Raw genomic sequence first — 26,220 nt, 5'->3', positions numbered from 1 at the left:
GTGTTACATGAGGTAAGAGGACTCACCACTGCGCTCCACTCCGAACTCCTTCCCACTGAGGATGTGATGGAGCAAGTTCTTCAGTTCAGACGGACTCAGACTCATCAGGGTCTCTGTGGCCTCCTCTCCTGTTTTCACAAACACAAAGACAAACATGACACCTGAAGCCCGTACTATGAAGAAAGATTACTGTGGAGCTTTAAGTCAGAGTTTCCCTTCCCATGAAACCGACTCTTATCTGGCTAAATCACCATGGTAACTTATGCTGAACACATAATTTGGTTAATACATTACAACAAAAACCTTGAAGAAAAAGTTTACAAGAGTGAAAGAGGACTTCATTAAGATTTCATTTTCCACACATTTCTTTTCTTAACCTTACATCAAGCCAAAGAGGCCAAAGAAACTATTTGGAGGGAAAGCCAAGGAAAACATTTTACGATTGGAGGCAATATTTCACATTTAACTCACATCAACAAATTAAGCAGTTTAATAAGATGATGATGCACTGCTTGGATACATTTGGGGTGTTTTGTTGTATAAATGTGCTTTTATGTCCAGGGGCTACAGTTGTAAATTAGCAGTTCTGTTAAAAACCAACATGTAGTTCATCCTTGTTCAATTTACAAATACATGGTTTGTAACATTTAGGCTGAATGTGATCTTTGGTTTGTTACTCCACTATAGGCATAAAGTCACAATGAGTCTTGGGACATGGATTTTTAGTAACAAACTTGAGTAATTTACTTCTTAAAGCCCAGCTTTAAGCCACCTTCCCGTCTTACCTGAGGAGCCGAGTGACTGAGCCAGCTCGGTGGCCATCACCTGGATGATGAGACCGATTCTCAGCCTGAACATCTCGCTGAACAGCCTGGGCTGAGTCCTGATGCTCATAGCCAGGTACACCATGATCTCCTGGTGGAAAGACATTTAAAGGATGAAGGACAGATAGAGGAGAAGGTTTTAAACACATGATTGTGGAGGAGGTAACTCACCTGTGTGAGAATGGCAACACTGATGTTGTTTTCACTGGCCTCGTCGATAAGATTCGCCAGCTGGTCCGGTGGTATCGGAGCCGTGATGGTTTTCTCTCTCGGCTCAGGAGGGAGTCCGATCGTCAGGTGCTTCTGGTGGGCCAGCAAATCAGAGCAGGCCTATCGAGAGAGACCACAACCAATTAGGAAAGAGCAGGAAAAGTTAAGGGCTTGCTGGTGGGAGATCTAATGTAGCATGGAGTCAACTGATAGCAGAGGGTTGGCATTTCAGAGGTATTTCACTCCAACTTCAGGAGCTTTTCTTTAAACCTTCTTAGATGTTTTTAATTTAACCACAAACTGTGGTCAACTCATTTCAAGCTTTTCGGACTCTGTGACTCGCTACATGTGAAGGTAAGAGATGAATGACTGAAGATTTAAAGGCACTCGTAGAGTTCAAATCTGTGCCAATAATGAACAATGAACCCACCAGTTGTTCATATAGATTTTAGTTTTACATTATTTTTCACTTTACTTAAAACTGTAGCTTCAGGACTTTTTTCATAATCATAGCTAAAACAGAAGATTCACTAGTAACATCACACCTGACCACACAGCTTCTGTACGCTGCCTGTTATCTATAGCTGCACCGTACCGAGTCGAGCTCCTCCACCTTCTTCCTCAGCATGCCAGAGATCATCCTGATGAGACCCCAGTGTTTCAGTTCACCTGCCTTCTCATAAAGATCAGTCAGCAGAGACCTCACAGTGGAGCCTTTACCATGCACACCCGTGTCCCAGTCCATACCCCTGACAAAGGAAAGACAGCAAGGGCTTTTCATTCTTTTCAACGCCGTTTTGATATGTCACAGCAGCACAGTCTGAATCAGGAGCGCTTAATGACTCAATTGTGAAGTCAAGTTCAGATACTTCTTTCAGATCCTGAGACTCACACTGATGAGCTAGCTTGATTGGTTGACTGTAGGGCTGCCACAAACGATTATTTTGATAGTCGACTAGTCACCGATTATTTTTGCGATTAGTCGACTAATCAGATCATCATCCATTGGACGTAAAACGTACAGCTTATTGCACAAGCAGCATCTGCTCTTATATAACTATCATTAGCTTACAGCTTTACGTGTTTAAGGTATGTGCTAACTAAACATAAAGACAAGATGACAGTTTGTTAAATTTTAATGAAATTTGCAGATTGTTTCGGTGAAGTTTAATAAACTCCTTGCTATCTAAAATATAACAGGACACCGGAGTATATTCTTGAGTATCTCACACTTCTGATGATCAGCTGTCTGCTTGACGTTTATTCAGCTGTGTAAAAACTATAACTTTAATCTCAGCCAAACCGATTTACTCAGGAACTAATAAAATACTAAAAAAAAAAGCCAAACAATAACATTTTAAGTTATCTAAGTGACTTATATATGTTTAACCTGAGTAGCGAAAGACAGCAGTGGGTTTGAAAACGATTTGCCGGGAGTCCGGTGTTCTCACGGCTCTAGTGAGCCTTGCCCCGGCTAGCTATCGAGCTAGTAGGTAACAGACGTCTCCGAAAACGTCGGAGCGCTTTTGAAAATATGTGGTGTCTTGATAAACCGAGCAGATATTTGAGGTTTACACACCTACATTCTCGCCTGAAAATATGTTAAACGTTTATTTTGTGACCCAGAAAGAATAATAAGAGTAATATTAAAACTAACTAGCTGCCGCCATTGTTGGAAGCTGAGCTGGGTCGCGCTATGAATTCTGGGACACAGCTTCTTCTTCTTCTTCGGGGTTTAACGGCAGCTGGCATCCTTGTACATGCAGTGCTGCCATCTTCTGTTTCAGTCCGTTATTACACTCTTAAATCCTACTACTTATTCCTGCGTCTTTTGTGATCTTACAAAGCTTCAAACGGCGCGTCGACTGTTAAATTAGTCGTCGACGATTTTGATAGTCGACGTAATCGTGACTAGTCGACTAATCGTGGCAGCCCTAGTTGACTGTTTGCATGATGCAGCACAAAATAAGCCAGCCAAAGACGCAGCCGTACACAGAAACAAGCCAACCAAGCAACAACAAGACTTCACTGTCTGTAAATATCTGTCAAAACTATGACTAAAAAATATTTATTAAAACAGTTTTTTTATGTGTAAAACACAAAGAAAACAAAAAAGTAAACAAACTACACTATTTTGCTTCCACGTCAAGGCGGCGACCTCCGCTCAGCACAGCTAAAAATGCAGAGCGCTACAAGTTGGCCAGTCAGCCGATGACCTTTAGACTTTAGTTCATTGTTTCTTGTAAATCCTTAGAGTCTTCCGATGAGCTGTAAGTGAGCGTGTCACCATTACTAAATCACAATCATTCAAAAGTAAAAAATGTAAATGTTGGGCTTTAACCTGATTTTTCACATTTACGAGGAGATATTGAAATAGACAGTTTTGTTTTAATCCTTCTATTCTGTAAACATCGATCAACTGCTGGGCTGCCGGTGTCTGGGAATACACGCTTCCCTAGCAACCAGTGGTTGCCGAGGGTAGCTGACCAGTCTCTAGGCTTTTGTGACTGAGGGTTAATATTTTAATACCAAAATTAAGTTTGCTGCAGTTCCTGCTTTTTCGCATCACCTTCGTTGTGTTTCATATCTGTTTTAATAAAAATCATGGTGATGTCAAACACACCCAGCCTCATGTTTCTCACTTGTCTTTGTAGAGGATGTAAAGTATATCAGCCTGGTCCTGCAGAGACTGTGTGTCTTTCAGCAGCTGGGCCAAAGCGTTGTAGTCGATGGCTCCGCTGGCATCTCTGGGAATGCCACTCTGTGTTGTGACCCCTGCCTCAGGACCCTGGAGTGAAAACACAGAGAGACCGAGGAAATTGAGGAGTCTGTAAGTGAGCAAAGAGCTGACATCTGAGGAGAGAAAAGAAAGAAAGGAAGACGGACCTGAACGTCTGGTGATGCAGGAGAGTCTGTAAGATTCAGGTTGAGCATCGGCTGAGGAGAACGAAACAATTTGCTCGGCAGGTACATGTTGACATCTGAGGGGGAAAAAATAGAAAACGACGTTTTATTATTAAATTTGTGATTTAGTCGAGTTTGTCAGTCGGAGACGAAGCGCCGACTCACTTTGTATGTTGAGGTCCTGAGCTTTGTTCATCAGAGTCACCATCTCTTTGGTTTTGGTGACCGCAGCCTTGAATCTGCTGAGACCTCCCATCGGACGCTTGGGCTTCTTGGGGGCAGAGTGGGCCAACAGGTGGTCAAGGTACTGCGCGAGGTCGTCATCCTCTGCAGGGAGGGACCAAGAGAACAAAACAAAGCGATGAAGGAGGGTGGGATGAGGAGAAGAACAGAAATGTGGAGAGGGAAAGGAGGAAAAATGAATACGCAGAAAGAGATCATTTACTCACACAGAGCTAACTCTTTTTTTGTACAGACAAGTGTTAAAACTGAGTTTCCTTCTAAACTTCATAAAGTACTAAAAAGAAATAAGATCTGAAAACCATTTTTCATTTTATGCTAATTTATAAACTTAGAACTTGCAGCTTTTAAAGGGTTTGCTCACTCAAATCTCACAAAAACAAAACTTATTGAGTATCTGAGCAAAAAAGATCTTCGTTCATTTCAGGTGGTTTACAACAAAATTAATATTGTTTTACAGAAATTTCTGTTTTTCCGAGGAACAAATTGCAAATATTCATAAATACCATTAAACGTGACAATTGTGAGTAATAATTATAATGGCTTTTGTGGGTGAGGCTTTGGGGTGAACTGACCCTTTAAACTGAAGACTTTATTGGTCACAGCCATGCTAGCAAATTGTGATGCATTTAGGGACCAAACATGCGTTTAAGGCAAATCTAACCAGCCGTGCGTGAACACAAACAACACAACCAGAAACTGTTAATGTTTTCATTCTTCCACTCGTGTTAAGATTTTGATGTGTTTTAAATGCACCACAGTCAAAAATACACTTTTTATTTTTTAAAGAGGACCCATTATCTTTATTTCCATATTGTCATTTTTCAATCATGGACTCTCTACAGCAGCAGTTCTGAAGCAAGTCATTTTAGCTCCTTCCTAACTTTCGTCTAATTGGCTGCAACGCTTAAACCAAGGGTGGGGAACTCCAGGCCTCAAGGGCCGGTGTCCTGCAGATTTTAGATATCATCCTGGGTCAACACACCTGAATCAAATGATTGGTTCATTCCCAGGCCTCTGGAGAACTTCAAGACATGTTGAGGAGGTCATTTAGCCATTTAAATCAGCTGCTTTGGATCAAGGACACATCTGAAACCTGCAGGACACCGGCCCTCGAGGCCTGGAGTTCCACCACCGCCTGACTTAAACAAAAGATCCCATCTGCCAGTGGGCGGAGCTTCTGTGCTGTAATTTCCATATAAGGATATTTTTTATTTTCTCACTTAATGCATAGCCAAGCAGAGCAGAAAAATAAAAAAAACTGCCTGAAAATGTTTTGTTTTAAATATTTTTAAAGTTTTAAATTGAGTGTTCATATTGAACACCTGACTGCAAATGATTTTACAATTTTATTGTTTTACAAGCATTAATATCCGGTTCTAAAACAGAGCTAATGATTTTACTTGAGGATTTATACAAAATCTGAATATAGAGTACAGTTAAATCTGGTTTTTATTTTCCCTCTTTCAAACCAATAAACACCAGTTATCAACTCGCACTTAGCCATTAGATCCTCCTCTGTCCCAATGATAGACACAGGAGGATAGGCTTTCTTTCCAGCCTTCAAAAAGGCTAAACTTTACTGATACAGTAGCTTTTACCCCACATGCATACATTCATTTATTCAGTGCTTTTATTCGACTACTGTTCAGCACTACTCATATTTGCCCTTCCTTTGTAACAGTACATTTATCCATGTCTGTCTGATTGGTCAGACCATCATTAAAGAACTTGGCAGCAATGTTTAAAAACTGCAGTAAAAGAAAAACAAAAAAACATAATTACTTGTATATTTGCAGACCTCATTACCAACCTTTCCTGTGTTAAATATGAGCATCAACAAACTGAATGTACATCAAGTATATGACAGAAAATAAGGAAAAGCATTAGAGGTCCACTTTAAGGTCTATTACAATTCAAGTTTTGAGTTATTTTATGTAATAATTTAGAGCAAAAGAAGAAAAATATTCCAAGTTGCCCAACAAGGCACCCAAAGCCCAGAGTGGAAGAACTCTGATACACAGGGATGATGGGTGATGATTATAGGATGAAACAGGAAGTGTTGATTAATGAAGACATGGGTATTTGATTTTAGATTTCACAATGAGACGGCATGAGGGAAAAAAAGAAATAAAATGTAGATGCACAGATGCAACTCAAAAATCAGCCAATGTTAAAAGAAAAACTGTCAACTTAAAGAAACTGTAAGTCTGCTAATAGCTGCTGGGGTCTGTGACTGTGTGAGTATTTTCAGGAATGGTCAAACCAACCCAGGAAAAAAAAAAAAAAGAGCAGTCAGTGTGAGCTCCGGCTTTAAAAACGTGAATCCTGTGAACAGCTGGTGTCACCATTCCTTCTCCACCCTCTATCCACGCTGTGTTTTTCTTACCAGCATCATAATGCAACTCATGCACGTATCCATCGCCGCAACGCTCATCATCATCACCATCATACTCTTCGTCGTGGCAGCCCATGCTGCCAGAAGCCTTACCGTCCAGGAAGCTGAGGTGAGCACAACAGGAAGTGGTCAGGAACTCCGACAGCTTCCCCGTCTGGATCCTAAAGAAGAACAGAAGAGGAGGGGATGATTATGAGAACTGGGAAACATTAATAAGCAGTTTGATGTATTTTAATGTTATAGCAAAAGAGCAAATCTTGGCAATTAATCAATAAAAGAGGATTTTAAATTGTCTCTACAGTGCAGGAAAAACTAATAAAGTCTTTAATTGGACACACAAAGAAAGACAAAATAAATAAAACAAAACAGAACTTATTACAAGTTGTCAGATGTAAGAATTCAAATTTAATACAAAAAAGAAATTCACCTTGCTCCTCCGTAATACCCGTCCTGTAATTTCTTGAGTGTTGCCAGAACTGCAGGGTCCAGGTTTGAGTGATCTTCAGCTGAAGCACAAACACAAGATGAAAACATGCAAGCACAGAAAATGTAAAAAATAAAAATACTTTTTTCAATATTTAAAGATTTCATTTCAAACTCTCTCTACCATTAATAAAGCAGGTGCTTAATTTAATAAATAAGATGTATTTGCACATTTAGCAGAAAAGGTCTTCTCACTCACTCAGCATCGTCTGTGAAATGGGAAAAGTGACAGTCGGTCTTCCCGTCATCCTCCATCTGCATGAGAGGTAGGCGATTTCTGTCCTCAGCATCTCCACAATCATTTTATTATCCAGAGCCAAATAGAACTGCTGATGGTCAATGAACTGAAACAGAGGAAAATATGTTTATTTAAGTTTATTTAAGTCACCAGATTTCCCTTCACCAGAAGGGAATTTTGGTGGTCTGCAAATCTCATTTTATCATCAATCTCATTTCTCATTTTAACCCAGATTTTATTCACAGTATATGATCAAAAAGAACAACAATGGTGTGTAAATGTCTGGGAGCTGCTGGACTTTTGGGAGAGGAATACTGTCCCCATGTTTTGGCACAGTTTCTGGATCGTGTGCGCAGATGGTTTCGCCTTCCTTGATGGAGCTTTAACCTGCACGTGTGGATGAAACAGTGAACAGAAAATGAAGGACCTCCAGTATTGACTGTTGGCCTTTGTCTGCTGCACACAGAGATTTCTCCAGATTACCTGAATTCTTTTAGGATATTCAGTACTGAAGATGATAAGACATTCAAAGCCTTCATAATTTCATGGCGGGAAACATTACAAATGTGGAACAGCTTCAGTAGACAGTGATGAACTTCTGCACATCTTTGCCTCTCTAAGACGCTCTTTTTAAACCCACTCATGTTACTAACTTGTGGCCAATGAACCTCATTAGTTGCAAAATGTTCCTCCAGCTGTTTCTTTTCACTTTTCCAGCCTTGTGTTGTTCCTATCAGCTTTTTTTGCACTGTGAACAAGCCAATATTTTTCATGAGACAGTAAAACAGTCTGATCCAATAAGGTGTCCTACGGTGGCCGGGTGCACCCAGGACAGGCTGTCAGACTGTCTCAGGACATTCACACCTATGGACATCGTTAATTAATCTAACCCCACTAACTGCATGTCTGTGGACTGTGGGAGGAAGTCGGAATACCTGGAGAGAGAACAGGGGACACGGGAAGAACATGTAAACATCACAGAGAAAGGCTCCAACCAGATGGTGGATTCAAACCCAGGACCTTCATGCGTGCCACCATTAAAATAAAAAGTGAGCTGCGTGTTATTCTGATGTTTTCTGTAGTTTTTTCTAACCTGAGGTGTGAATGTGAACATGGTGTTCCTGATGATGTAGAACTTGGAGGTTCCCAGCACTCCTATCCTCCTGTAGGGGCGTCCTGTCAGCCCCAGCCTCGGGTTACGACCTGAAACACAAAAAAAAAATAAGCAGTTAAACTTTTGATTTCATGAATCCCCCCTGATAAAAATCTACGCTCTACTCTTTGGCTTTTTTGTGTCCTTCAGATATGATGTTTTGTGAAGTTAGTCAGTCTCATCTAATTTAGGAAGTACTGTCATAACTTTACTGCAAATGCTGCTGGACTAAAAAGCATCAACCCTGAACAGCAAACACTTCCATACCAGACAAAATAATGCTGAATTTGAATTAATTTGATTTAAAAGATTCAAATAGTCAAGAAAATCCCGGGTTCAGATCACAGACAGTCTATGAACGATAAATGTCGTCATCGTGACATCACCCGCTGGTTTGTGATTAACTTTGAAGCCTTGAGCTCAGCGTTTTGGCCACCAACATCGTTTTTTTTGTTGGTGGTTTTTAAATCATAAGCGATAAGCAGGCCATGCCTCACATTCACACGGTAACGATGGCTCAATCATAAGGTATGCTTGTCCTAAAGTATCTCTCGTTTTTTTAATGGTTTATTTGACTGTAAAACGGACCATTATGTATAAAACTAACATCATGTTGTAAAAGAAAAAAAAAATCATGTGACTAAGACTATAATATTATCAGGAAAGTGTTTACTGAGGTCATGAATCTGTAGCAGGCTCTAGTCCATAACATTTGTGCCTGATGCATAAAATCTTGATGGGACAGATTAGGCCACAGCAGGGCGTTTGTACCAAGTCTGGCGTAGATATGGCTGAGGACTCTGGAGGGCTGCACATGGATGGGGTGGATGTCCGCCACCGTCTCCACCTCTATCCCTTGCTTAAACAGCAGCTCTTTGATCGCCTCCGTCTCGGCCAGGATCGACACTGAAGGGGGAGAGACGCACATGAAACCAAACAGATCACTGACATCACTCACATCTACTGCCCAGCCTGCATACTGAATTATCCTTGGGCAAAATACCGAGCCCTGAGTTAACCCTGATGCAATCATCAGCATGTGAGTGTGTGATGAGGTGGTTAAAAGAGCTTAAGTAGTCCATTTAAAATAATTAACACTAATCTGGAGCTCAAAACGTCGTACTGGGACCTGGGCGGTTAACTCACCCTGTACGACCACGTCAGGCTTGGGGATGGTGGAGAAACGCCGGTTAAGAGGGTCAATTTCTCCAGGCGCCAGAAAACCCTGAAAAAAACCCACCAAGACAAACTAAATGATTTGACGTTTAGCAGTAAATCTTAAGTGTGTTTGTTTTCTTCGACTCTTACGGTGTAACTTTGTTATTAACACTTATCTGAGCTGCAGAGCTACAGCTGGTCATTTGTTTATGTAGCAGCTCACCTCAGCTAACAGGTTTCCCAGGATGTACAGACTCTGCCCCCACCTCAGGGGTAATTTTCCCATCGGGATCCTCTCCACGGTGTGAGGGTTTATGTACTCCTCCTCCACCTGTTTGAATAAGCAAAAACGAGACAGGATAAAGACGTTTGAAAGGTCTGAACGAGTTTAAATATGGGGCATTAAAAGTCAGAGGTCATGAGGTCGTTTCTCCTCATTTATCGTTTTAATGGGAACGGGCGTATTGCATTTAAGAAATCACTTCTGCTGTGAGTAAAGAGAAGCAAATTACTGTTTCTGTTTTTTTCTACAGAGGGACTAAAACACCTAAAGATGAGAACAGAGAACAGGTTGAAACAAGTGGACTTGAAACTGAGGCTACCCTCCACACTAGGGCTGCCACGATTAGTCGACTAGTCACGATTACGTCGACTATCAAAATCGTCGACGACTGATTTAATAGTCGACGCATCGTTTGAAGCTTTGTAAGATCACAAAAGACGCAGGAATAAGTAGTAGGATTTAAGAGTGTAATAACGGACTGAAACAGAAGATGGCAGCACTGCATGTACAAGGATGCCAGCTGCCGTTAAACCCCAAAGAAGAAGAAGAAGCTGTGTCCCAGAATTCATAGCGCGGCCCAGCTCAGTTTCCAACAATGGCGGCAGCTAGTTAGTTTTAATATTACTCTTATTATTCTTTCTGGGTCACAAAATAAACGTTTAACATATTTTCAGGCGAGAATGTAGCTGTGTAAACCTCAAATATCTGCTCAGTTTATCAAGACACCACATATTTTCAAAAGCGCTCCGACGTTTTCGGAGACGTCTGTTACCCACTAGCTCGATAGCTAGCCGGGGGCAAGGCTAACTAGAGCCCGTGAGAGCACCGGACTCCCGGCAAATCGTTTTCAAACCCACTGCCGTCTTTCGCTACTCAGGTTAAATATATATAAGTCACTTAGACAGCTTAAAATGTTATTGTTTGGCTTTTTATAGTATTTTATTTGTTCCTGGGTAAATCGGTTTGGCTGAGATTAAAGTTATAGTTTTTACACAGCTGAATAAACGTCAAGCAGACAACTGATTATCAGAAGTGTGAGACACTCGAGAATTTACTCCGGTGTCCTGTTATATTTTAGATAGCAAGGAGTTTATTAAACTTCACCGAAACAATCTGCAAATGTCATTAAAATTTAATAAACTATCATCTTGTCTTTATTTTTAGTTAGCACATACCTTAAACACTTACAGCTGTAAGCTAATGATAGTTACATAAGAGCAGATGCCGCTGTACGTTTTACGTCCAGTGGATGATGATCTGATTAGTCGACTAATCGCAAAAATAATCGGTGACTAGTCGACTATCAAAATAATCGTTTGTGGCAGCCCTACTCCACACTTACATGGATATTCTTTTTAAACTGGGATTTTCCACTTTTTGTTTTTGTGTTAAAGACCCCGAGTCAAGATTGTGGCAAACTGACGTGTGACACAACGGCCTCGGTGCTGACAGCTGTGTACATGTAATCAGCATATGATCAATATCACAAAGGGTGTGTAACAATAAAAGGTACATATACGAGCAAACACTGGAGGACTTCCTGAGGGCTTGATGCCAGTATAACCAGTACATTTATGTGACAACATCATTTACAAGCCAATCAGGAAAGCATTTGCGACCACATAATTCCAAAGCTACTAAGAGCTGACAAAGTTAGACACAGTTTATTGTTAGCTTAAATAACAACCAGCGTTTAAAGATGAACAGCCTTCAGGTTGTCAGTGATGAAAACTTCATTTAATGCAAACTGTTTTAAGCCTGCAGAAATAATAAACTGGCAACTGAATAGTATCTCTATGTTATCAATCTGAAAAGCCTGTCTGGCTGCTCCCGAGATATTGCATTAACAAACATGAGTCCATGTTGCCCATCTGCCTGGCAGAGTGAAGACAATACCCCATCGGCCTTTTACGGCTGCAGGGTCAAAACTACGAATCTTGTAGCTCACACATTAAAATGAGTTAAAATCAGCTTCTAAATCATCAAGATGTCTGACCTTGTCTGCGGGGACGCTGTAGAGCTCCGGCAGCAGTCGTACCCCGTCCTTCTGTTTGATAAGGATTCCCTCCAGAGCCTCCTGGTACTCCTGCACCTGGATCACATCAAAACACTTCCTTTGTTAATAAAGGAGGTAAATACTGTCAAACACTGATGCACACACACAGGCAGAGTCTCTGAGATTTAAATTACCTGTTCGGGGCTGTTGATAAAGATGCCATCCAGTATGAGGTAGGTCCAGAACAGAGGCCACTCGCACTCGATGTTCTCAAACAGCTTCAGCTCTGCGGACTCGTAATAGAGTCTGTTTGGATCCTTTACGGAGACAGTACAAACCTTCAGCTGCAGTACTTGCAAAATCAGATCCAGATCTGACTTCTTTCCTCTGTCAGAGTCAAACTGTCTCAAAAATCAGCGTCTCTCAACATGAACCCGATACTTAAACAGAGATCCTAAATATGTCCACTTCTCTCAGGAACTGTTTGCAGGTTGTAACCATGTGTGTGTACTTTTATGATCATGCACAACAAACATACATATAAGTAAGATTAGAGCTGTGCGATATGACCAAAATCTCATATCCCGATATCGATATAAATCACAAAAATTTAACATTTTCTGTAAATTCTGTGAATCTCGGGCAGCTCGACTTGCGTGAAGTGTTTCCAGCTGCGTGCTGCGGGGAAAAGCCTGTTCTAACGTTTGAGTCTAAGGTTTATTTTTTAGCACTTGGCGGCTCTTTTTTTGCTTTTCATCCGTAAATACTCTGCATACTCTTTCATGTGATTTAGTTTATTTTGAAAAGTCTCAACAGGATCTTGAGCTTTATTGTGAAAGGTTTATGTGGAAAATAAACAAGCAGACACGTTGTGGTTTTGCTTGTTGTTAACGACAACGCATAAAAACAGGCGCTTGTCCTTCCGTAGTGTGGTTATATTAAATATAAGAGAAAGAGAGAACTTTAAGAAATTAATATAGCCACTACAGTGACCATCAAAATAATGAAAAAATATTGCCGTAAACAGTTTATTTTGCGACACCACGAAACAAACGATAGCGTAAAATGAAACGATAGACGTTTTTATATCGTCAACCGATATATATATCGTTATATCAAACAGCCCTAAGTAAGATTAAGAAGATTAATACGGAAAATTGTATAAAGTAAGAGTGTCTTGGGATCATAAATGTATGATGCCAGTGCTTCCCTGTCTCTACTTCCCTGACAAATCCATGTCTGTTCCCCTGTATCCCCCTGAAATCTATACCCATGCAAGGAATTTCACTTTGTCCTGTCACAAATGTTTGAGTTTTTCCATAACTTACATCTTTGGTTTGGATTTTTTTCCTCAGATTCCCAACCAAATCTGAGGAAAAATGACCCTGACAGATATTAAAGAGTAACATTTACAGATGATTCAGTGCTACAAGATAAACTGTAAAGCTGCAGACATTTGACACACTCCTTTAACCAAACATGCTCTTTTCACAATCCCATATGTAACAACAAAGCAGCACAAGCCTGGTGTTCGCCTCAGACGTGCCACCAAGCTTCATAACAGTGAACAGAGTTTAAGCCACAAAGTTTGACCACATTAAAAAAGCAACAAACAGATCAGACAGCTGTGCATTTACTGACTGCAGGAGACAAAACAGAAAAAAATGCTACATAGATTCAGTCGAATGTTTTTTCTTCTTCTAATCCAAACAAATAGATATAAATAGATTATCCGACAGGACGAATTAGAGGGAGCATTGACCTTTACAGGTTGTTTACCTCTTTGGGGGTTCTGTGTCCATCTCTGAGAAACCTGCAGCAACCGTATCGACCCTGAACAGAGAGAGGAAATCAGCAAGAAAAAGGTCACCTCAAACATGCCGCAGTATAAATACACGAGGCATATTCTCATAAAACAAGCTAAATTTTAGCTACAAGTTGTTTCTTTTAAGCTGGTTGGATTTGATTTGTCACAGGAAAAACTACTTTTTGCCCAGTCTAACCTTCCTCTGTGTCCTGGCTTATGATCCAAACTTTCATTTACTGCTAAAACAACCAGCTGATTCAGTGACTCTGAGAAATCACGCATAATCAAAAAAAGTCCAATAGATACATTTTTTTTAAAGTGTCTTCTTTAAATGTGGCAGACTGTTTGAATGAATCAGTCCACAGAAAATCAAACAACACATCCAGCCATATGAACGTTTTCCTGCTTTCTTGTTGCTGTTTTCTTCTTTTGGGAAACTTACATTAAATCAATGTTCTCGCACAAATCAGCCAAAGTTTAGAAAATAAATTGTCCTTGATGTACCGAAAATTACAACTTGAGCCCTAAACTTCTGCCACGTTGACCCTGCCTCTGTGAACTTGTCTGCACCTGCAGTTTGGAGATGATCTCCTCCTTGGTCGCGTTGACTATACTTATGTCCTCAACTGCAAAAGCGGGGTACGAGATGATGGCCAGAACTCCGGCATCCACTTCTTTAGAGATGGATGCTCTGGGTAACATGGACGTCAGGATGGACTGATGGGAATACAGACATATATTAAAATCAAAGGAAGCCGATGAGCTTCCTATCCTGATATTTAACTGTGTGCACGTACCTGGCACTGCTGTATGTCATCAGCCAGAGCGTGGACCAAAGAGCCCGGTCCTCCCTTTGCTCCAAACAGGTTGAGTTCATCCAGCGCCTCCAGAGCTGCCTGAAGGACACAAAGCAAACACACTCATTAATAACAGTCAATGAAAAGAGGGCAACTGTCCACTACTCAAGACTGACTACATTCACCATTTCAAACACTCTTTTACTTCCCAAAAACAAACAACAAGGCACCGCTGACAGTTTAGAGGCTTACAGTTATTTCTGCTGTTTATCAGGCGCTACAATAAAGCTTCAGAAACCAAATCTGGAGTTTGGTTAACAATCCAGATAACATGTAAATAAGTTATACCATGATATGACTGAAGTATTTCTAAAAAATCTAAAACTCTGGTTGTAAATAAAGACTAAATACTAAATACCAGCAACGTCTGGATGTTCAGTGAAGTCGGGCTCCATCTGCTACCAGGTGACTGTAGCTACAGAGCTATTGTTAGGGTAATACAAACTAATTAGCACAGAGATGATGGAGGATAAGGGTTAAATTGCAAAAACATCAGACAAAAGAGCATTTGGGACCCACAATACGAGGTTAGTCTGTGATGTGCGGCTGTGTGAAGCCATCAAATATTACGTTTTAGCTCGAAGAAATGAGAACAGTGCAAATAAAAAGCTACAGAGGCTTTGCTACTGCACATTCACTAGGAAAAATAGAGGATTAAAACACAGTTTGTGGATAAAGGTGGATAAATACACTCTGGACTACACTCACTTTGGTAAACAGCAGCTGATTTGCACTGGAAATGTGAGGCACTTATTTACATTTTTAAAATTATGGGTCAATTTAAACTAGAGATGGACCGATCCGATATTACGTATCGGACCGAAATTGCTGGATCGGATATCGGAAAGAAATAAAAAATGTAATCCGACCCGAAGTATCACAAAATCACCTCACAAAACGCGCTACTTGGCGTAACCCAGCTGAGCGCATCGGAGCGGTATGTGTCACGTGATACAGCGGCTGTTGTCTGCGAGACCTCGCTACGTGCTTCCAAACCGCGGCATTTAATCTCGGAGAAAACTATCCCAGAGAAGTAAAGCAAGTGTGTAAATTCATCGCTAAATGTTTGCATAGTATTTCCACGTTAAGCTTAACAACTGATATATGGAGCCACAGCTGGACTGGCCATCGGAGTTCCATATTGCAGTGAAAAGGAAGCGATTTGTCCCGTAATTCAGCTAGAATGAAAAAACAAACAAAAAAAACCCAAAGCTGGGACTTCTTCTGTCTTTGCTGCACAGCTGCCTCTTCTTCTCTCATTCTCTCCCCTCCCTCTCCTGTTGCTACTTCAATCATGAAACTGATCAATGATCAGCTGATCGGCTTTTCTGACACAAGTCCCGTCTCTCTTGTTTATCGCCCACTTTGAGCCAGAAAGAGGAAACCAGCACGTTTAAGCTTGATCAGCTGTTGTTAGAATTTATTTAATATTACTTTCTAGTATCAGCTGATGTTTGCTGGAGCCACAGCTGTAAAAGCTGCTGGTCATGATGTCGGTTTGGATATCTGGTGAGAGGGAAACATGAAGATGAAACCAGGAGATGTCCTTACTGAATCATCAGAGCTGAACAGGTGATGGAGAAACAGGTTTACCTTTTAGGTGACATGGATGAGTTGAAGGGAAGTTATGAACTGTTTCTGAGAGACAAATAACACCAGGATCCTTTTTTATGTAGCTGACAGCTGGTAACTGTGCAGGGGCGGATCTAGCAAAATTATGCCCGGGGGCCAGGTAGGGCATTAACAGGGAGAGGGGGGCACAAAGAAATACTTTATTTTGTTTACTCATATCGGTATCGGCAGATATCCAAATTTATGATATCAGTATCGGACATAAAAAAGTGGTATCGTGCCATCTCTAATTTTAAACCTTGTGGTTCAATGCATTAAGGAGCAAATCATGTTAAAGCTGCTCAGCTCAGATCTGCTGTTATAAATAAGATTAACTTTACATAATTAACAGAGCAGAGAAGGTCCTGTAGTGGTGCTTGTTTTCAAAGTCTTAAATTAAACGTGTGTGTGTGTGTGTGTGTGTGTGTGTGTGTGTGTGCGCTGAGTATTATGTTATTTCTGAGTGAGAAGCCATTCTTGGAAGACCACAGAGAACATGATACCCCTCTTTTAATGCCAAGTGAGGACAGAGCCGGACGCACAGAGAACATGCCCGGCTGCTGCTGCATGAAAAAACTCAACACAGTAATGTTTACCAGTAACCTTAAAGTTTCACTCTCACTGCAGATTTTTACCGACTGAGGTCAAATGTGCTGCAGAGAATTCAATAAAATTAAAACATGTAGGAATTAAAAAAAAAAAAAAAAGGCAAGACTGTCATCCTTGTTCTGGAACAGATTTGACTTCACAGTTTATCTGAACATTTACTGACATGCTGCTGCTGAGAAGATACTTTCAGTACAGAATGTGATCCAGACTTAGCTCTGTGGAGTCAGGGTCTTCTAAAGGTCAGCGTAAAGGCCGCTGTGCACCTTTGACAGTGCCAGACATTTTTACTGGAGCACCTGCTCCCCCTGTGCGTTGGGAAGCTCTGCTCTCACTTATTTTGTCCCCCCGAGCTTGTTAAAGTGTCGTAGATGTCTGCATTTATTGCATGTTTGTGTGTCTGTGCCAACCTTGGCCATGCCGATAGAGCTGGCGTTCAGCTCGGTGATGCCCTGGTTGGTTTTGTCTCCTCTTTCCCACATCCCATAATCCTGAGGGAAAATAGAAACAAGACAGAATGAACAAAACAAGAAGCAGTCATTTTCTGTGGAGCTGGAAAAGAATAAAGTTGACTTACAGCCACTTTGTAAGCCGCCTCAATGTAGAACATGAGATTCTGAACTACGTCCACTTCGTCCTGGGTGTAGATGATATGAAGACCTGGGACACAGACGTAAACAATGAAGACAGGAACCTTAATTTAAAAAATCATCACAATCATTTTGTTTGGATGCAAATCACACACACAATGGTAGACTCAGAGTTTCAGGGGTTCTCTGACAAAACATCACAGCTAAAGAGGTCTCTTTGGTCTATGGGAAATTATTTTTCTAGATTCTGGCAGACAAAATGATACCACACACAGAAAATAACACTGACAGCATATATGTTGAAATTGTTCTAGTTTTGGCTTCCCCTTGTGAAAAGGGGAGCATGAAAAAGTTGTTTTTTCCCTTTAAATTGTATAGTGTTTATATTTTCACTGAGTTTAGTTACTTGTTACCTGTTGTGCTTCCCTTTCTTCCCCCATTTTGATCTTTTCAAAGAAATACAACCCAAAAAGAATAGAAACAAATACACTGATTGATGTAAGACGTTTTAAATTTAACTCCCCACCCAAAAGAAAGAACGCATCTCAAAACCTTACATCCGCCCAAGTTCACATCTAGATGTGATAAGACTTACTCCAGGTCTGATGTTCGGCCACCTTCTGAAGGTCTCAGGCTACGTCCACACTAATGTGTTTTCATTTGAAAACACATCGTTTTCTCTCCATTTTAGCCTCCCATCCACACTGAGACAGCATTTTGGATCAAGGAAAACGCAGCGTTTTGAAAACGCTCTCAAAAACGCATACATTTGAAAACGGTGCTTTCGCGGCGCAGTGTGGACAGCGAAAACTGAGACTTTTTGAAAATAAGGACACATTTTAGTCATGTGATCCAGTCATGTGACCAATTAAATTAAGATAGCGGAGCAGTTGTTTTGTTTGCTCTCAATTTTGACAGCCCTATTAAAGATTAATATCAGTCTGTACATGCTCCAGATAGCTTTTCTTCAAATTCTTTAATTCTCACTTGCTTTTGCAACTTTGTACTTTTGTGTTACTCGCAGCAACAACTCCACCTCATTGTTAGTCCATTTAAAAACTCGCCGCAACGTTTCAAACAGCTGGAAAGTAAAACGGCAGACAGAAATGAGGCAGGTTGAATCGTCTTGCGTTTCACACATGCACAGTACTGGAACATAAGCATTTTTGTCCGTTTCAATGTGGATGCACAACTCTGTGAAAACGACTGAAAACATTAGTGAGGACGCGGAGCATTTTCAGACGAAAACGCCATTTTCAGATCTATCCGGGCGAGTGTGGACGTAGCCTCAGTCAGCCCCAGCAACCACTGGTTGCTAAGAAAATGTGTACATTTTGCGACAGGCTGGCAAGAGGCCTTTCCGTGCAAACTGCTGGCAATCAGGACAATCTGCTACTTTATCTTATTTCTGTATAGTTGTATATATGTATATTTGAATTTTTTCGTTTTTATTTTTACAGTTTGCACCTTTGATCTGATATCTCGTCCCACTGTATACTTGAGTGCATATTGTTGGGGTGACAATAAAACGCTACTCGACTTGATCAAAGCAATCATGACAACGTTTTAGGTGCAGGGCTCTCTCTATGACCAATTTCACCTAGTGACCGGCAGAAACCTACAGCCAGTCAGGGATTTTTCCCTGTACGGCATTAACGGCTATCTAGACCTGTGCAACTGAGGCCTAAGTCTGACCAACATGGTTTAAAATTCACTTAACAACTCCTTCAGCTAAATCAACACAAAATGGGGCAAAAAATATTAATGATTCTTCAGCAACAGAAAGTCTGATGCAGACAGACTCAAGGTAACGACAACATCTATTAACACTGGTTCTGGTTTTCCTATAATGCTTTTTAGTTTAGTTTCATCTGTTTTACAGGGGATGTTATAGGTTCCCTCCTACCAGACGCAGTCATCTGAGCGAGGAACAGCAGGAAAAGCGAGGTGGCGTCGACCTGCAGGTGACCCCACTGATCGTCCCCGACCACCGTCGCGCAGGTCTTGGTGTTGTACTTGGCGTGGAGCGAGTCTGAGGTACTCCGGCTGTATTTAAACTTCTCCACCTTATCCAGCTGAGCAGAGTGGAGAGATTTTTCTTTTAAAGCGTGTGAAAAGAGCAGGTCCAAAGAATGTGCAATGATTCCTAAACGTTAATAATGATTAAAATATCCAACAAATGTAATCACAGAACTGCACAAGTGAATGCAGAGGTTATAAATATGGAATCAATGTTATTTAAAATGACAACAATAATGTTCACATTTATATATAAACTGTGGAAACGACTGAGAAGATGAAACAATGCTGTCGTTCACAGTCACACTTAAGAGTCAGCCGTCCCCGCTCTCAGACTCACAGCGAGCGCAGTTAAAGTAAAATCATAATAATAATCCACGGCACGTTCAAGTTTAATAAAAGTAACAAACATCACAATGACAGCAACGAGAAGCTGGTAGGGAAACAGCTGACAGGGTTAGAGAATTTTTATTTTTTTTAAAGAGAGAGCGAGGGGAAGTGACGTGTATCTAACAGAGAAGTTAAAAGACAAACAGAATGGAGATATCCTACCTGCCTCATTATGCACTGCAGGACGCCTCTCATTAGCTTCACCACACTCTAGAAACACAGAGAGACGCTTAAATGACAACATTTACACCTCAGCCTGCATATCTTTAAATCAACAACCCAACCAGCCAAGTCAGAGAATAAAAACACAACCTCTTGACCTCAACGCTCTCCACCCACAGGCGCACACCTACCTGCTCCAGCTCGTAGGCCTTCGCTTTGTCTTCGTCCCGGTCGGCGTTCTTCCTGTAGGCCAGACTGAGCGCCCACACGGACACGATGCTGTAAACATTGTCACGGACCCAAGCGTCAGGCTGATCTGGGCTTGCCGGGAGAAGGCCTGTGACCGGATCCTATGGGACACAGGCAGAGGTCAAAGGTCACAGGCACTGTAACCTTTGATAGGCACTGTAGGCAATGTAGAGGTAAACTTTGCGAGAGAAGTCAAGATTATTGGATATGCAGTGGATAAAACGTGTTTTCTGTGCAGCCCTTTGTAACCTGCAAAGGGCTGCCAACACAATCGGACAGATTCGGAGCGCTTTGGCAAGAAAGACGGGGCAAATATTGCAAAGTCAAGATTGCTATGCTGATAAACTCTTAGCTGAGTGTGTACACTTGTGCAACCAATTTATTGTACTTTTTTTTTTTTTTTTTTTTTTAAATCTTTCTCCCCCCACCTGTTTCATTGGGAATGACTAAAATCAGAGGGACAGCTCAGGTTGAGCAGTCTGGAGACAAGGTTGGAGAGGTGAGGCTGAGATGGTTTGGACATGATGAGAGATGGAGGATATATTGGACAAAGGATGTTGACGATGGAGCTTGTTGAGGAATAGAGGAAGAACTCATAGGAGGTTAATGGTTGCAATGGAGGAGGATATGCAGAGTGTTGGTGTGACAGAACAGGATGGCTGGAGTTGCAAGATGGAGGCAGATGATCCACAGCTGACACAAGTTAAGTGGTAAAAGCAGAAGTGCTGAAAAGAGCCACTTCTGTCCTTGTGGATGTACTGAGCTATAGTGAAACAGATGGAGAGCTCATCATTTTAGCAGGACTCACAGGTACACTAACATCTGTACATTGGTACTCATTCATCAACAGCTCAGGGAAGGACTGAAAGAGGTTCTTTGTTTTCCCTTCATACTGGTGTGAACCATCAGCCAAAACGTTGGTTTTAAATAGTGCATCCAATGAGAAAATGCACAGAAATACAGACACAACAACAGCAGACAGCACAGCTTATACTACAACTTTGATGTTTTATAATGTTTTTATGACAACATGCTGACGTCAGCTCATTACAGCGTCATTGTGATGTTGTAGGGCAGGGGTCTCCAACTCCAGGCCTCGGTGAGGGCAGGTTTCAGATGTGTCCTTGGTCCAACACAGCTGATTCAATGGCTAAATGACCTCCTCAACATGTCCTGGGCCCTTTCTCAATTCTCAAGTACACGAGTCCGTGCTCGCGATTTGTACAATTGGAACACCAGCGTACTTGATGATGTCACAGGTCCGGAGTTTTTACTGCCGTCCCCTCTTAATTTAACTGTGAGTAATATGTTATGAAGCTTAACTTTAATCACAGCCAAACCGGTTTACTCAGGAACAAATAAAACACTGAAATAAACCAATCATTAACATTTAGAAGTGATCTAAGTGACTTATATATCATGTTTAACCTCAGTAGTGAAATCTCTATTAATAAAAATAGTGTACATGTACATACCTTAATAAAAAACAAGCAGGTGAGATGTTAGAACGCTTTTATTTTTATTTTAGTGGACACTCAGGACTTGAAGGACCTTGTTGAAGGATATTGTTGTGCAGTCTGAAGACAATCTATAAAAACTTGTGGGTAACAAAGTTTTTGGTTTGTTTTTGATCAAGGCCATTTGGTGTGGCCTTGATCTGATTTTGAATAAAATTAAAGCAGCTCGAGTTGTTATCGACATCTGCCGTCACACAAAATTTAAAAAAAGATGGATTGAAAACTGTGGATGCTAAACTGATAACAAACAGACTGACAGACAAACTGAACCAATTACACACTCCCTCCATTCTGAAAAAAAAAGACCATTATAGAAAATGTTGAGTCATTTTTGTCAATGTAAACGACGAGGGGAATTTGAAGCATTTTGAAGACTAAGCATGCATTTCCCCTTACTGCACGAGCAGCACAGCTGTAACTGTGCATGCTTCTCTTCATTTCCCCTAAGGTCGGTGTTTGCTAATAAAACCGGATAATTGCAAAGTCCTTTTCTACGAGTAGAGAACTCTTTCTTCCTGTTATAGCGAGGTTGTTTGACAGCAAAATGCACTTTTCAGATCAGCAAATGTGAATCGCTGCTGTCTGTCTTGCTACCTGCTGCCTAAAGAATGTCCAAATGTCATTTTATCACATGCACAAGACATAGTACGGCTGTCAGAGATTTCAGCATCAACACAGGTTTCATCACCAACAGAAATGACACTCAAAGTGTTTTGTGAATGTGTTGCAGAAATACAGCGAGGTGTTGTCAAGCTCTAAAAGTGAGAATGGTTCGAGTGATTCGTGTGTGGAACAGCTTGTGTTTAGTTGCTTTTATAACAGGACAAACTGCTGCAGATCTTTTTCACTCGCATATATCAGAGTCTCTCAGCTTGCAGCTGCAGCAAGGGCCTCAGCTCTCACTGAGTAACTGTGGTCCTTAGTGCACTGATCCATCTGAGCAGTGAACTGTATACAACTGCGGGCTGGCTAAGCAGCCACTTGGGACTTGTTCAAAAAGTGACCTCACACTGAATTTGTCTACCGGACTACAAACTCGGCAGTGAGACAGTCCAGGATCACCCCTCCCCAGGCTTCTTACGCTCTTCCTCCAATTTATAAACTCTATAAACTCCAAAATCCAAAACAGTGCTATTACCAGAAGCTTTTCCAGGTGTTTTCGTCTCTTTTAGAGGGTGATTTCCTCTTTAAGAAGGTGAACTGTCCTCTGTCCTTTCTGGGTGGAGTTGTTGTGTTTGCTACTTTAACTTCAGCCTCTCTTTTACCATCTTTAATTCCTTTGCTCTGTTTTTGTCTCCAAAGCGTCACTGATCTTATCAACGTGCTCTTCTGTAAACAGGACTCGCTAATCTCTGCAGCTTCTATGTAAACTGTGACAGGACGAAGACACACCAGCCGATACAAGGGTAGATGTGTGGGTTTATCTGCTGTTATTCTCCCTGCTCTTTGCTTTACTCTTTACCCAGATGAAGGAAAATGTTAATCCTGAAGCATGCTGGGATATTTTAAGCAATAATATGATTTGAGCTTTGTTGCTGCAGCTCATGTTCCCTGTACTGACATAGCAACACTGCAGTGCACAAAGTCAGGGGTATCGAGATTATTTGTGCTGTTTTTGGCTGTGCAAAGAACTAAATTCAACACTTTCTGTGAGCCGGAGGTATCGTACAACATCAGAGGTGGCCAGGCCATAGATTTGAAGTTATCATTGTAGTGGAGGGATGGCATACACAAATCTGAGCACATAGCACAAAGCACATAGACAGGTACACTAGCACTGTAGTTGCAAATTAATAAGCTGGATAACTCAAAGAAACAAAGTGTGGGAGATGTCTGATCACCTCAGAGTCGAATATTTTACAGAGTCTAAAATGAGGCCCACAAATTTCTGTTTTAGAGGAATGCTGATGTTTTCATGCACACACCAGCAGAGATATTTGGGCTTCAGAGCATCTCTTAACTGAATGCAGGCTGCAGCCACAGGAAAATGACTCTCTGAGCCAAAAGTCAAAGGCACATTTCATGTTTATGTGCAGCCAGATTCATGGAAGCAGATCGGGCTGTATGACTCCTGTGCACGGCGACAAAGGCTTGTTACTTTCCGTTAACATCAGGATTAATTTGGTTGCCTTAAATGGCCCAAACTACCAGCGGCTCTCACATTCAGGTTTGTGAAACAGGCTAATTTGAGGTGGCTGTTTGTTTTAAAGCCTCTGAATAGAAATATGATGAGAATATCGTTTTGCTTGAATGAGTGAAGGAAACTAATAAACTGACCAAACTGAACATGAAACAGCTTAATGAGACATGCTTCATTCATTAAATTAAAAGCATGTTAATAAACAACAAGTCTGAACTTGCCCGGGGTGACCTTTAGTGAAAGTGAATATGACACCGCTGTTGAAGGTCGACTCTCTCCCAGTGTATGCGACACAGGGAAAACACACTGACCCCCCTCCCCATTTTTAATGTACTGCTTATAAGTTGATCAAATTAAGTAAGGTAAATAAAAATGAATGACTGAAGAGAGGGGAAAAGAAAATACACTCAAGCAGTTATGACTACAAAAACCAACAATACTAGTTTCCTCTATGCAGGATGATAGAGGAGTCTCTTAATGTCAGTAATCAGGACTCGTTCTAATTATGTTAAATGGCCTGCATTTGTATAGCGCTTTACTTAGTCCCTAAGGACCCCAAAGCGCTTTACACTACATTCAGACATTCACCCATTCATGCACACATTCACACACTGGTGATGGCAAGCCACACTGTAGCCACAGCCGCCCTGGGGCGCACTGACAGAGGCGAGGCTGCCGGACACTGGCGCCACCGGGCCCTCTGACCACCACCAGTAGGCAAACATGGGGTTAGTATCTTGCCCAAGGATATTTGGCATGCAGCCAGGAGGCAGCCTGGGATCGAACCACCGACCTTCTGATTAGTTACCTTCTGACCTTCTGATTAATTATGGGCAACACCTGCAGCCTAATTATAAAATATTACATCAGAGACTGCAGCAGCAGTTATTCAAACAGCCATATTACAGGGGTGTTCACACAGAATGGCTGGGGTGCCACTACCCCCTGTAAAATATGGCTGGCCACCCACCATATGAGAAATATTACTCTAACAACCCCCATTGAATGGAAAGCATGGCTAGGACCACTCAAGTACTTCACGAATGTACTTTAAGTATTTGTTGCGCCACAACACTTGTTGGTAAGCTTTTGATGAATAAAAAATGGTACTTGTGTAGCACTACTTTACTGTAACTGAGCAATCTGAACACTTTTGACTCAATCACACACACATTCATACAAGTGCTTTTCTCTATATCTAAGGGCCTTGTCTAACATTCATGCACACGCTCACTCTGATTAGGGGTTCAGCACCTTGCAGGAGGATACTTGGACATGCATACTGGAGGAGTTATGAAATCGACCCCCTCTACCCCCATTTGCCTTAATGAAGCACTTACATGGGTACTTTTACATTAAATACTTAAAGTTTCTTTTGCATTTAAGACTGGACTATCACGCCCAGAGTTTTTATATAATATTGATACAAATTTAAACGTTTGTCTTTATTTCTAATCAAACACTGTAATGTCCCGTGGGCCACCCCATTTAAAACACTCTGAAACCGCCCCTACAAGAGGATGTAAAACTTAACATGTCCGCATACTTTTGGCCTCTTCAGAACACGTTGACATAAAATGGCAAAAACTTCCCCAGTGCATCAAAGACCTCCATTACACTCACAGCTGCACACACACACACACAAACACTTCAGGGAAAGTGTGTGTGATTCAAAGAGCTCTGCAGCCTTGCGAAATATCGCCCTGCCTCACCTCCTGCATGCATGAAAACATCTGAGTTTATCTCGCAGCGGACCAGCTAACACTGCCTGCACACATGACACCGCCTAAGTGTGTATATTAAAGCTAAAGGTCGCTAAACAGCTGTGAAACAACAACGCTTCACACTCACTTGGTGCCGCAGGATAGTCTGCTGCACTATCCGGGCATAGTTGTCCAATTTAACGCCCGAGTTGCTCCGACTTCTCATGGTGACAAGTCAACGGTTCACTTCAGGAGGGCAGAAGGAAAACTCTCTAAAAGCTCCCCGGAAAAGTCATTTCCTCTGCCCCTCTCTGGGGTCCAACAAGCCGGAAAAGAAGCCCGCTATTACGGTAACCGGAGGAGCTTCTGCCCGGCTGTCATAAAAACAGCTCGGCGGCAGCCTGGAGCTGTAACCTGAACCCAAAGCTGGCTGCGATAAGCTGGTTCCCGGAAGTACCAGTACCCGGAAGACACCGGAAATGTGGAGACTTCAAAATAAAAGCGTAGAAAGGGGAAAGGGCTCTGCACTGTTATCCAAAGATGTTATCAAAGATGTCAAACTCTGTCAGTGTAAAAAAAAAAGTTTAACTACACTTTTAGTCCTGGAGATATCTTAATATTAGAAAAAAAGAAGTGCAATTTCAAAATCAGTCTTTACATAATAAATAAATGCTCCTGTAGT

General features: G+C 41.4%; 1 protein-coding gene across 12 annotated transcripts in view; it reads right to left on the bottom strand.

The window, feature by feature from the left end:
• Positions 1–25,987, bottom strand: part of phka1a (phosphorylase kinase, alpha 1a (muscle)) — a 34,054-nt gene extending 8,067 nt beyond the window's left edge. For 11 of the 12 annotated variants that reach the window (XR_014799850.1, XM_084923649.1, XM_084923650.1 and 8 more), the window contains exons 1-25: positions 25,687–25,987; positions 20,121–20,279; positions 19,930–19,977; positions 19,265–19,433; positions 17,346–17,428; positions 17,179–17,259; positions 14,492–14,590; positions 14,265–14,411; positions 13,667–13,720; positions 12,082–12,204; positions 11,888–11,983; positions 9,832–9,939; positions 9,597–9,675; positions 9,222–9,356; positions 8,391–8,500; positions 7,259–7,403; positions 7,004–7,082; positions 6,568–6,737; positions 4,104–4,265; positions 3,921–4,015; positions 3,677–3,822; positions 1,630–1,783; positions 996–1,154; positions 786–915; positions 27–128 (exon numbers count right to left, since the gene is read on the bottom strand). Coding sequence is in view for 11 of the 12 variants with exons in the window: in XM_084923649.1 (XP_084779775.1) it covers positions 27–128; positions 786–915; positions 996–1,154; positions 1,630–1,783; positions 3,677–3,822; positions 3,921–4,015; positions 4,104–4,265; positions 6,568–6,737; positions 7,004–7,082; positions 7,259–7,403; positions 8,391–8,500; positions 9,222–9,356; positions 9,597–9,675; positions 9,832–9,939; positions 11,888–11,983; positions 12,082–12,204; positions 13,667–13,720; positions 14,265–14,411; positions 14,492–14,590; positions 17,179–17,259; positions 17,346–17,428; positions 19,265–19,433; positions 19,930–19,977; positions 20,121–20,279; positions 25,687–25,764 (2,911 nt within the window). In the remaining variant the exon portion in view is untranslated. The remainder of the gene's footprint in view (positions 1–26; positions 129–785; positions 916–995; positions 1,155–1,629; positions 1,784–3,676; positions 3,823–3,920; positions 4,016–4,103; positions 4,266–6,567; positions 6,738–7,003; positions 7,083–7,258; positions 7,404–8,390; positions 8,501–9,221; positions 9,357–9,596; positions 9,676–9,831; positions 9,940–11,887; positions 11,984–12,081; positions 12,205–13,666; positions 13,721–14,264; positions 14,412–14,491; positions 14,591–17,178; positions 17,260–17,345; positions 17,429–19,264; positions 19,434–19,929; positions 19,978–20,120; positions 20,280–25,686) is intronic. The other variant, XM_084923645.1, reaches the window with a different exon arrangement.
• Between the last annotated feature and the right edge of the window lie 233 nt (positions 25,988–26,220).

The sequence above is a fragment of the Perissodus microlepis genome, chromosome 3, assembly GCF_051167445.1.
Source record: "Perissodus microlepis isolate ML-2025 ecotype Zambia chromosome 3, ASM5116744v1, whole genome shotgun sequence".
In the NCBI taxonomy this organism is placed as follows: domain Eukaryota; kingdom Metazoa; phylum Chordata; class Actinopteri; order Cichliformes; family Cichlidae; genus Perissodus; species Perissodus microlepis.
The sequence above is the reverse complement of the archived record's forward strand: the minus strand, read 5'-3'. Positions and strand labels throughout refer to the sequence as shown.